The sequence below is a fragment of the Anomaloglossus baeobatrachus genome, chromosome 5 (genome assembly GCF_048569485.1).
Source record: "Anomaloglossus baeobatrachus isolate aAnoBae1 chromosome 5, aAnoBae1.hap1, whole genome shotgun sequence".
Classification (NCBI taxonomy): domain Eukaryota; kingdom Metazoa; phylum Chordata; class Amphibia; order Anura; family Aromobatidae; genus Anomaloglossus; species Anomaloglossus baeobatrachus.
In genome coordinates this window covers 427177449-427189864 of record NC_134357.1, presented here as the reverse complement: position 1 = coordinate 427189864, position 12416 = coordinate 427177449, and the positions used below count along the sequence as shown (strand labels likewise).

At 46.7% G+C, this 12416-nt stretch overlaps 1 protein-coding gene across 1 annotated transcript; it reads left to right on the top strand.

The window, feature by feature from the left end:
• Positions 1–311: 311 nt before the first annotated feature.
• On the top strand, positions 312–11697 carry FITM2 (fat storage inducing transmembrane protein 2). The gene is made up of 2 exons (XM_075350347.1): positions 312–504; positions 2841–11697. Exons 1-2 carry the CDS (start codon positions 332–334, stop codon positions 3448–3450), a joined length of 783 nt encoding a protein of 260 aa, XP_075206462.1. The 5' UTR covers positions 312–331; the 3' UTR covers positions 3451–11697.
• Positions 11698–12416: the final 719 nt, after the last annotated feature.

The following is a 12416-nucleotide window of genomic DNA, read 5'->3' as shown; positions in this document are numbered from 1 at the left end:
AGGAATGCTGCAAAGTATATTTATAGGCTTCCTTAGGATAATATTAAAGCTCAACATACAGCCAATAATGTTTGGATCGATAACACCTAAAAAGAGGCCTATTGATGGACTTTGTGAACTATGTACAATAACGAGCTCAATCACACGACAATGTGAACATATCATAATGTGAACATATCAATAAAGCTTTGTTCTACCGAAGGAAAAAAAAACCGCAGATGACTCAGGAGCCGCCATATTTCAATATACCGAGCTGCCCTGACTTGTGAGCAGGACTGTGATTGGCTGGACATGTCACGTGTCTCCTGACAGACGGCGGCCTCGGCCCAGCATGGAGCAGATGGAGGCTTTGGCTTTGTGGTTACGGAGAAGATGTTTCAATGAGAATCTCCGCAGACACGCGGCGTGGGGACTAGGGCTCATCTCAGTGCTCGGCTCGCTGGTGAAGGAGCAATGGCCGCTGGCGGACTCTTACCTCAATAACAAGAAGAACGTCCTGAATGTGTGAGTGACCGGGGGCGGGGCCGCGGCAGGTCACAGACTTGTCATTGTACTTTGTACGGGGTAATGTGCGGGACTCCCTCTAGCGTCTGTAGGCGGTTACTGCAAGACCGTGTGATAGAGTTCTGTATAACAAAGCCCCCATACAGCAGAGACAGCAGGGAGCGGACTGCAATACGGGGGCCACTTACATCTGCAGGGGAGCTGTCCCCTGTAACATTGCCAGCTACAGTCAGCATTCTTCATAACGTCTTCAGCCACCATAAGTATTCTTCATAACATTGCTAGCCACACTGTGTCCCCATAACATTGCCAGCCATGGGTGGTGCCCCCATAATGTTGCCAGCCACAGTCGGCGCCCCGATAACATTGCCAGCAACGGTAGGTGCCCCCATAGTTTTGCCAGCCACGGTCAACGCCCCCATAACTTTGTTTGCCACAGTAGGTGCCCCCATAACATTGCCAGCCATAGTCAATGCCCCCATAACATTTCCAGCTACACTCAATGGTTGAAGCCCCTATAACATTGCCAGCCACGATTGGTGCCCCCATAACATTGCCGCCCCCATAACCTTACCAGCCACCATCGGCTCCCTCATAACCTTGCCAGCCACCATCGGCTCCCTCATAACCTTGCCAGCCACCATCGGCTCCCTCATAACCTTGCCAGCCACCATCGGCTCCCTCATAACCTTGCCAGCCACCATCGGCTCCCTCATAACCTTGCCAGCCACCATCGGCTCCCTCATAACCTTGCCAGCCACCATCGGCTCCCTCATAACCTTGCCAGCCACCATCGGCTCCATCATAACCTTGCCAGCCACCATCGGCTCCCTCATAACATTGCCAGCCACCATCGGCTCCCTCATAACCTTGCCAGCCACCATCTGCTCCCTCATAACCTTGCCAGCCACCATCTGCTCCCTCATAACCTTGCCAGCCACCATCTGCTCCCTCATAACCTTGCCAGCCACCATCTGCTCCCTCATAACCTTGCCAGCCACCATCTGCTCCCTCATAACCTTGCCAGCCACCATCTGCTCCCTCATAACCTTGCCAGCCACCATCGGCTCCCTCATAACCTTGCCAGCCACCATCGGCTCCCTCATAACCTTGCCAGCCACCATCGGCTCCCTCATAACCTTGCCAGCCACCATCGGCTCCCTCATAACCTTGCCAGGCACCATCGGCTCCCTCATAACCTTGCCAGCCACCATCTGCTCCCTCATAACCTTGCCAGCCACCATCGGTGCTCGCATAACATAATAATAATCTTTATTTCTATAGTGCCAACATATTCCGCAGCGCTTTACAATTCAGGAGGCTCATATACATTTACATATCATATACATAAACATATACAAACAAGTAACAATTATAGAAGATACAATATTTAAAGGGAAAAATGGCAACCCTGCTCATGAGAGCTTACAATCTACAATGAGATGGGGGGAGGGGCGAGGTACAAGTGCTTATTTACAATGACAATCCAGCCATCCCAATGAAATGGGGGATAGATAATGGCTTCCTGGACCAGTTGGCCAGAGCCTTGAGATGCATTTAGGTGCCATGGAGTTTGACGTGGGGTTATGTTCTAGGAAGTTGTAGAGGGATTAGGTGAAATTATCGACATTGCCAGCCACGATTGGTTCCCCTATAACATTGGCGCCCCCATAACCTTGCCAGCCACGATCGACGCCCCCATAACCTTGCCAGCCACTGTCGGCGCCCCTATAACCTTGCCAGCCACTGTCGGCGCCCCTATAACCTTGCCAGCCACTGTCGGCGCCCCTATAACCTTGCCAGCCACTGTCGGCGCCCCTATAACCTTGCCAGCCACTGTCGGCGCCCCTATAACCTTGCCAGCCACTGTCGGCGCCCCTATAACCTTGCCAGCCACTGTCGGCGCCCCTATAACCTTGCCAGCCACTGTCGGCGCCCCTATAACCTTGCCAGCCACTGTCGGCGCCCCTATAACCTTGCCAGCCACTGTCGGCGCCCCTATAACCTTGCCAGCCACTGTCGGCGCCCCTATAACCTTGCCAGCCACTGTCGGCGCCCCTATAACCTTGCCAGCCACTGTCGGCGCCCCTATAACCTTGCCAGCCACTGTCGGCGCCCCCATAACCTTGCCAGCCATGGTAGCTGCCCCTATAACATTGCCAGCCACTGTCGGCGCCCCTATAACATTGACAGCCACGATCGGAGCCCCTATAACATTGACAGCCATGGTATGTGCCCCTACCTAATAACATTGCCAGCCAGCTTGAGTATTAATTACCTCCGTGACCGTTACGTCCCACCATCTGACTGCACTATTTCCCCTCCTTTTTCGCTAGGTACTTTGTGAAGGTCTCCTGGGGATGGACGTTCCTCTGCCTTCTGCCTTTCATCGCCTTATCCAGCTATGTAGCCACGAGGAGCCTGAGCGCCGTCTTCCGCAGGCTGAGCGCCCTCCTGGTGGGAACCATCATCTGGTTTGCCTGCACAAATCTCTTCATGGTGATTGAGAACGCCACGGGCACGTGCTATAACTCGTCTGTGGTGCTGGAGATCAGAGAGGAGCACACCGATAAGCGATCGTGCGTTGCCAGCGGAGGCTTCTGGGATGGATTCGACATATCCGGCCACTCGTTCTTGCTGTCGTACTGCGCCCTGATGATTCTGGAAGAAGCCGCTGTCCTCCACTTCGTTCACTTTCACAAGGCCTGGCAGAAGCATCTTATTAATGTCCTGACTCTGTTTCTGGCCTTTCTGGTTTCCTTGTGGATTTTCATGTTTGGTTGCACCTCGATTTATTTTCACAACATTTTTCAAAAATTCCTTGGGACTAGTTTTGGTATTTTGGCCTGGTACGTGACTTACAGGCGGTGGTACCTGGTGCCATATTCCCCTGGACTCCCCCTGAGATTTACTGTCAAAGAGGGGAAACGAGGCTACAGTAAATAATGCCCGGTGCTACAAGCAGCATCTGCTAAACTGAAGAGTCACCCTCCGATAATTAAAGCCATTTCTGGGAAAGCTGGGGCAGTATTGCCAGGATTGCACCTACTGCAGTCACCCATCTTTTCAGGTCTCCGGAAAAGCTGGGTGGGATCAGGAATGGTAGAAGTATTGGTTGTCACCCTGCTTTCCCAGGAACAGATATATTCGGCATCTATTTTTTTATATTTGGGTGCGACCCGCAGTCAATAACGTAACACAGGGCGATTTGATAATTTATTAAATGCAATTGACGGTAATTTTTCCAAGGATCTGTTGCAGCTTCAGACTGTTCATTTTAAGTGGAAGAAACCCACAATTAAGGCTACTTTCACACATCAGGCACAATCCGGAAAAAAACGGATCCGGCGCCGGATCCGTTTTATCCCCATTTTTTTGTATTAGCGCCGGATTGTGCCTGATAGACTTGCGTTGCATCCGGCTTTTGCCGGATCCGTCGTAATTGGCTAATGCGACGGCCAGATGGAACGTCTCTTGTAACGTTTTTTGTCTCTGACAAAAATCCGCATCGCGCCAGTGCAATACGGCGTGATTTATAATAGAAGCCTATGGACGCCGGATCCGGCGTAATACAGCAAAAAACGGATGCGGCCACCGGATCCGTTTTTTTTTAAACTGAGCATGCTCTAATTCATTGAAAAAAAAAAAACGGGCCCAGCAAAAAAATGGACGCAAAAATGGATGCGCCGGATCCGTTTTTTTGACGGCTCGGGTATACAGGATCCGTCAAAAAAAGGATCCAGCACATCCAGTTTTGCATATTCTGCGCCGGATCCGTTGCATCAGGCACACGCCGGATTATGCCTGATGCCAAAAAACTGATGTGTGAAAGTAGCCTAAGGCCGGGTACACATATCCAGCTTTTCGCCGGTTTGACGGATGTGGCGCACGCCAGAACAGTGTATACAGTACACTGGCAGCGCAGCAAGCGCCGTCACATGCTGTCATGTGACCGGAGCATGTGACCCAGAAGTTGCGGCGCTGCCACTGTACCGTATCGTACTGTACTGGCGTGCGCCGCATCCGTCACACCGGCGAAAAGCCCGATATGTGTACCCGGCCTAAATGGGAAGTTTTGCCGTTCAGGGATCTAGGAAATATGGGTGACGACTTCTCTGTACATATTGGTCGTCTCCCAGCTTTCCCAGAAACTGCAGACACAAGAGGGTGACTGGTGATTTTTATTTTGCAGGGGGAATGCTCTTTACGGTTTACAGAGACCAGACTAGAATATTTAATGGCCGTTCTTAGCCGGCGTGCACTATGAACTATGGGGGCACTCGACCCCCAGAGCAGTGTTAGAATCGTACATTCTCTTTATCCCCATGTCACTTTCTTTTAGAATTGTCCCGTGGATGGGGTTACGTTTTTAGACTTGATCCCCGGAGTCTCCTGCTGCTTCCTGTCACATGACTGTGGCAGCCAATCTCTGGTGACGCATCATCCGGAGCGATGTCCTACACAGTGACATCATAGTGGTGCTGGATGAAATGTTTTCATACAGCAATGACAACAGCGCACAGGAATGTCACCAAGTTTTAAAGGGAACCTGTCAGGTCCTGACTGCACCCAGACCCACGAGCAGTTCTGGGTAAATAATGCTAATACCTGCCTAACCGTCCCTGTATACACTAGCATAGATAAAGAGATCTTTAGAAAAAGTATTTCTAATGATCCTTTATGATATGCTAATGAGGCCAGGGACTAGTCACAAGGATGATATTTCCCCCAACTAGTCTGCCCGCTTAGTATGCCCTTTTAGTATGTTAGCATGCTCATAGGGGTGTGCTAACATGCTATTCAATGCCCATGGCCAAGTGTCATCATTGGTAGTGACACGCGTACCTGTGTCCATTGTCACCACATCAGATGTTGGGTTTAGGCTGAGTTGCGCATGATCAGAAGTCCGGGCACTTCTTGTCATGCGCACTACACCTCTCTGAAGCCGGGACACGTACACCCAACTTCAGAGTGGGCATGACTGGAGGTGCCGGGCATTCTGATTATGCGCACTGACTGTAAGCCTGGCGTCTGAGGCGTTGACAACTGACACAGGTAATGCACATCACCGCCGATGACGCTGGGCAATGGGCTTTGAATAGCATGTTAGCACACCCCTATGAGCATGCTAAGAGGGCGGACTAGCGCTCATTAGCATATGGTAAAAGATCTTTAGAAATACTTTTTCTAAAGATCTCTTTATCTATGCTAGTGTATACAGGGATGGTTAGGCAGGGATTAGCAATATGCACCCAGAATTGCTCATGGCTCTGGGAGCCTACTGCACCTGACAGGTTCCCTTTAAAGAAAAGTGAATCCATCAATTTTTTTTTTTTATTTTTTTTTTTGTTCGCTGTTACTTTACGGAAGTGATAGGAAAAAAATACCAGAAAAGTGACTTGTGACTACATTGTAGTGGAAGGAGATTTTTTTTTCTCCATGTAATAACACTAGACAGCAGTCTTACTATGAGGAGGAATACGTTTTTATTAGGCTGGGGTGACACAGGCCACGCTATGCCACTGCTACATCACCACATAAGACAAGAAGTCCAAAAATCCACCAGGGTCTGACTTGTAAAATGCTTGTCGTGGTGCCTACAGATTGCACTTCATCCCCATTCATCTACATTAGGCTGCAATGTAGAGTAAAGTGATTTGTCGCGGCCAAGTAGCCCCAAGCTTATCTGTACAGTGGAATTCTCTTAATCTGGCATCCCATAGTCCAGAAAGTCAGATAATTCGCATTTCAGCATAAATGCAGATTTTATATACAAGTTTGTCTTAGTTCCTGAAGCTGTGTGTTATTTTAGCATACCTTGTAGTCTGGCACTTACCATTCCAGATTAAAGGCATTTTACTGTATACAGTGTATAGGTGTTATACAATGGAAATCATTACACATAAGGGTAAATATGTGGGTCCAGGAGCTTCAGGGTACACAAAAATAATTGTTTGTAATTGCAGAGTTCCCCCTTAGCCATAGCATATACCATATTTTTCGGATTATAAGAAGTACTTTACCTCCCAAAAATTTTAGAGGAAAATGATGGGTGTGTCTTAAAATCCGAATATAGCTTACTGGGGGGCCTGTCTGTGCGGAGACTGGCTGCGTGCGGGCGGCTGGGTGCCTGTGGCTGCGTGCGGGCGGCCGGGTGCCTGTGGCTGCGTGCGGGCGGCCGGGTGCCTGTGGCTGCGTGCGGGCGGCCGGGTGCCTGTGGCTGCGTGCGGGCGGCCGGGTGCCTGTGGCTGCGTGCGGGCGGCCGGGTGCCTGTCGGTGCCGGCTGCCTCTCTGTCCTGGAGGCCGGCTGCCTCTCTGTGCAGGTGGGCGGGCGGCCTGCTGGCTGCCACTCTGTGCGGGCGAGCGGGTGGCTGTACGGCAGGTCTCCTTGTGTGTCCGCGGTCCCAGTTTCAAATGATCGCGCTGGGAGTCAGCGCTTGTGCAGATGGAGCTCTTGGATGAGCGCTCCATCTGCGCACGCACCGCTCCAGGCGTCATCATTTGAACCGGGACCACGGACAGACTTTGACACTCACTGCAACAGCCTGCTCCACCACTCACCCGCCACTGCTTCCACTACTGATCCGCCGCCACTGACTGCCACTGCCACCACGGAACCGCCGCAGCTGGCAGCACAACCTCTGCCTCCTGTGACCCCGCTTCACCACCACTTCTGCCCCCCTCCGGTAAGAGAACATCGGAGTATAAGACGGACCCCATTTTTATTTTTTTTTACCTTTTTTTTTTCTCAAAAATTTGGGGTGCGTCTTATAAAACGAAAAATACAGTAATCAGATTTCCAATTTGTAACTTTCCAGCACGCTGGTTGTTGTAGTTTCACATTAGGCACTGATCTAGAGCAAACTCATAGTAATTTACAGGGACATTACCATGTACCTTGTTGGGTTCAGGAGCAGAGACCGCTGGGAATTTCAAGGCCATCCTTATACTCATGATTTATAGCCTCTCAATGTCCAGAGCGTGCCACAATTAAATAATGTTATACCTGGTGAAGCCACATCTGTAGCACCCGGGGGCCTGGTAAATCTAGGAAAGCTGATAGATGAGCAACTTTAAGAATATGGATGGCTCTCAAAAGGTGTAATTGGCTGCTACCGATACATCTAGCTTCAAGAGTCCAACCAAGAAGCAAACAAAATATATATTATCAAGAAATCCCATGTTGTGGTCAAATGAATGCCACAGGGGAAGAAAAATCTTAAAGGGATTGTTCAGAATTAGAGAAGAGAATCCAGAAGCAGCACCTCTCCTGTCCATGGGCTGTCGGGTATTGCAGCTGATCCACATTGAAGTGAATGGGGCTGAACCGTAATACTAGACTAAAGGGTGGCTCCGTTTTTAGAAATCTCTTAATTCTTTTTCCAGGGAAAGTTGAAGCATGATACATATTTCCCCTACAACGCCTACTGCAGATTAAATTTGGTAGTAAAGGAGGCCATTAAAATTAGCTACAGCTCAAGTTGAAAGTGAAATGATCTCTAAAAGGCATAAAGTGAAAAATGACACATTTCCATCGTATTTTAGGCAAACTAAAAATGTTAATCTTTTACATTTTAAAATGAACAAAAAAAGAAAATGAGCCGATGCAATAGTTTGGGCACCCTGCATGGTTAGCACCTAGTTGTACCCCCTTTGACAAGTATCACAGCTTCTAAACGCTTTTGTAGCAGCCAAGAGTCTTTCAATTCTTATTTGAGGGATTTATATCCATTCTTCCTTGGAAACCTCTTCCAGTTCTGTTAGATTCCTGGCTCGTCTTGCATGCACTACTCTCTTGTGAGGTCTAGCCACAGATTTCCAATGATGTTCAGATCAGGGGACTGTGAGGGCCATTGTAAAACCTCCAGTTTGCGCCTCTTGAGATATTCTATTGAGGATTTTGACTAGTTTAGAATAATTTTTCATTTGTAGAAGCCATCCTCTTCAGCTTCAGCTTTTTTACAGATGGTGTCATGTTTGCATCAATAATTTGTTGACATTTCATTGAATACGTTCTTCCTTCTACCCGTGAAATGTGCCCTGTGCCATTGCCTGCAACACAACCCCAAAGCATGATTGATCCACCCCATGTTTAAAGGTTGGCGAGATATTATTTTCCTGAAATTCTGTGCCCTTTTTTTCTCCACACATACCTTTTGATCATTGTGCCCAAAGAGTTCTATTTTAACCTCATCGGTCCACAGGACTTGTTTCCAAAATGCATCAGGCTTGTTTAGATGTTCTTTTGCATATTTCTGACGACAAAGTATATTTTGAGGACGCAGGAGAGGTTCTTTTCTTTCACGAAGGCCACATTTGTGCAGGTGTCTCTGAACAGTAGAACAATTGACCACCACTCCAGAGTCTACTAAATCTCCTGAAGGTCTTTTGCAGCCAAACAGGGGATTCTGATTTGCCTTCTCTAGTAATCTTACAAGCAGCTCTCACAGAAATTTTGCTTGGTCTTCCACAATTATCTTGACCTCCACTGTTCCTGGTAACTGCCATTTCTTAATTACATTTTGAACTGAGGAAAGGGCAACTTGAAAACACTTTGCTATCTTCTTATAGCCTTTTCTTGCTTTGTGAGCCCCCTCCTTTTTCAGAGTGCTAGGCAGCTGCTTAGAAGAACCCATGGTTGCTGTTTTTTGGCACAAGGTTAGAGGAGGCTGGGTTTTTATAAAGCTGTGACATCTGCATCACCTGGCCTTTCCTAAGAGTGATGGTGAACAAGCTATAACAGACTAATTAAGCTCTGAGACCTAGGTGAAAGTTATGTGAGCACACAAATCTGTAAGGGTGCCCAAACTTTTGCATCGGCCCACTGTCCTTTTTGTAATCAAATGTAAAAGATGAAAATATTTTTTGCCTAACATGCAAAGGAAATGTGTCATCTTTAACTTCATGCATTTTAGAGATCATTTCATCTTCAACTTGATTAATTGTTCACAATAACACTAATTTTGACCAGGGGTGCCCAAACTTTGACATGCCATTGCATATCTACTGAAGTAGTCTCCAAACCATGGCGGTACCGAGTCCTTCAGCGTGAGAGCAGATATTTGTTGTCTAGCTCTAAACTGGGCTACAGCCATGGTCCTTTCTGATGTCTATAAGAACAAACCAATTAACATTTCTTGACTTCCAGTTTAAGTTCCTAGATTAAATGGGCTGTCCACTGCTGAATAACCCCATATTCTGAGTGGAAAAAGTGTGTTCTTACACTTGGACAAAAATGTGAGGGCTGCAGGCGATCAATGGCCGATGATTGCTTGCAGCGGTCATGTGACCCTGATTTTAAGTCTTGAGACAGGGCTGCGAGTGGAGGGGTGGGACTAGCCCAGATGATAATTGGAAATATAATTTTTTAATTTGTTCAGTGCCCTAGGGCCATTATTTAGAGTTTGTCCCTCATTAAAGGGGTTGTCCACTACTTTGACATTGATGGCGTATCCTTAGGATATCCTTAGGATAGGCCATCGATGTCTAATCGGCCGTAGTCCATCACCTCGCCCTCCCGCTGATCAGCTGGTCCTGGCGGCGTCAGCTGGAAATGCTCAGTTCTGGAGCTGCTCTGTCTTCTGATAGCGGCCACAGCCTTATACTGTACATCTGCCTTCAATTGATTAGAATGGGAGGCGGATGTGCAGTACCTGGCTGTGTTCGCTATCAGAAGATGGAGCAGCTGATCGGGGGGGTGCCAGGTGTCGGACCCCGGCCGATCAGACATTGATGACGTATCCTAAGGATAGCCATAAATATAAAAGTAGTGGACAACCCTTTTAAGGATTTTTAGCTTGTATTTTATTTTAGAACACTAATATTTTCACAGTGCTCTGACTCAGACACTAATAAACTAATTGTGGCCCTTACTGACATTGCTGCCTTTGTTTTGATATATATATTTTTTTAAATAATAAATTCCGTGCTGCCAATTAAGCTTTCCAATGCAAGTCAGTCGCTCATGAACCCCCCCCCCAATGTTTTACTATTTAATGTGTAGAATTATTATTATTTTTTTTTTTTTCTATAAATGGAAAACTGATGTAGCTAAGATTGCAAAAACTGACACACAGACCAAAAATGGATCCAGCATATGGAAAAAATTAAAAAATGTGTAAAACCAGCCTAAGACTTAAACTGGCTTAGTTGTCAACAGCCACCAATCACAACTAGGCTTTCTTTTAATTAACCGCTCTGCAAAAATGAAAGCTGCGCCGTGATTGGTTGCTATGGACAACATAAGTTTTACTCTTAAGACCGGTTTAATAAAAGTGGCCTATGCTTGAGCCGTCTTCAGCCTTCCCATACAGCAGATTTTCCCTTCAGAGTCTGGGAAAGCTGAGTGACGTCATGGTTTAGTTGGAATAGAAATATTAACTGAACTCATTCTTTGTTATAAGAACAATTATTAATAGCTATTGTTTTGATGTAATAGCATCACAGGTTTTGATTGGCTGCAATGTAGTATCGATCCGCTCCCAAAAATGGGTGTCTTCAGTAATTTAATGAATACAGTGCCTCATCAATGCCACTAGTGACTTAATAAGCTAAAATCTAATATCCTTGGTACCGTAGTTTAGGCCTATGCTACATGGGAGACTCGTTGTCTCATAATTGTGCTGCTAGTATTGTCCACAATGGCTGCTTTGCTGGTGTAATGGAGCAGTTGCCTATATAAAAAAAATCAGATTGCTGCTGTCATTTATAAAAGAGCCTCTGAAAGATGAAATCTGATTGGTTGCAACGGACATCTGCTCCACTTTTCTTCTCTATTAGTTGCGTGAAAGTTTTGCCCTTAGCAACCAATCAGATTCCAGCTCTCATTTTGCCAGCACAGACTTGACAATGGAAGCCGTGATCTGATTGGTGGTTGGTGTCACATTGCTTTTTAATAATCATTTTTGACACAGATCAGAAGTCCAAAAAGGGCTGGAGCTTATGCAAATGTCCCCACAGGGGGTGACTCTGTGAGGGGATATGGGATTCTGTGGATTTAGGAGGGGCATTATAAATGGTATGCAGATGAGCTCTCCTTTACTGTTGCAATGGTCCTATATTTTGTTTCGCTTTACCTTATTTACTTCATTTAGCACAACGTTTATGTCAACAACACACAGTATTAACCCCTGTGGATCTGGCTGGGGTCATTGTATACCTTGTGTATCCAAAGCATGGAACAAATAAATTCTTCATACAAAAAATCTGACTATTTGTAGTTTTTATTCTGGGCAATCGGGGGGAGGGGGAAAGTACTTTTACTGGATAGAAGCCATTGACAGATCTGTTGGTGACGGATCTGGTGTTCATATAACATGAATCTATTGGGATGTACGGCATTTTTCTGGAACTCCTACAAATCTTAAATAGAATCGAATATAGCAATAACCTGCTCGCTGATGGTTTCCATAATGAAATAATTGTTTTCTCCACAGTACGCAGTGTATAATGAAACGATTTGCAGATTTCTTGTATATTTCTTGGTTTTATGCTAGAACTCTGCCTGCTGTCAGTGTATAGGAACATGTTTGTTTCGATCTGTACCTGAAAAACCTCTGCAGACCTAATACATCACACAGCTAAAGGTTTGCTGCAGTTGATTTTAGTCTATATGTTCTCCTGGGATATAAACAGCATGGAGTCAAGGGCTTGTCTAATACTAGACCCCTCCTTTTGAATGACCCAAGTGAGCTAAATAAAACTTACCTCCTGGATTGGCTGTACTGCGATGGCTTTGCATCATGGCTATCTTGTTAGGCTGTAGCGTTCACATTGACAATCAGTGGCCACAGATAGGCTGCATCTCTTCGCATAATGTCACAAGTTTACTGTGGCACACAGGGGTCTGAGCAGAGCTAGCCTGGAGTGTATATATGCTTTCTTATTGAGTAAGGCGGGCTTTACACGTTGCG

Coding starts and splice junctions, on each gene's coding strand:
- FITM2 (XM_075350347.1), top strand. CDS start 332: ATGGAGCAGATGGAGGCTTTGGCTTTGTGGTTACGGAGAAGATGTTTC. Junction 505..2,840: donor AAGAAGAACGTCCTGAATGT/GTGAGTGACCGG, acceptor CTTTTTCGCTAG/GTACTTTGTGAAGGTCTCCT.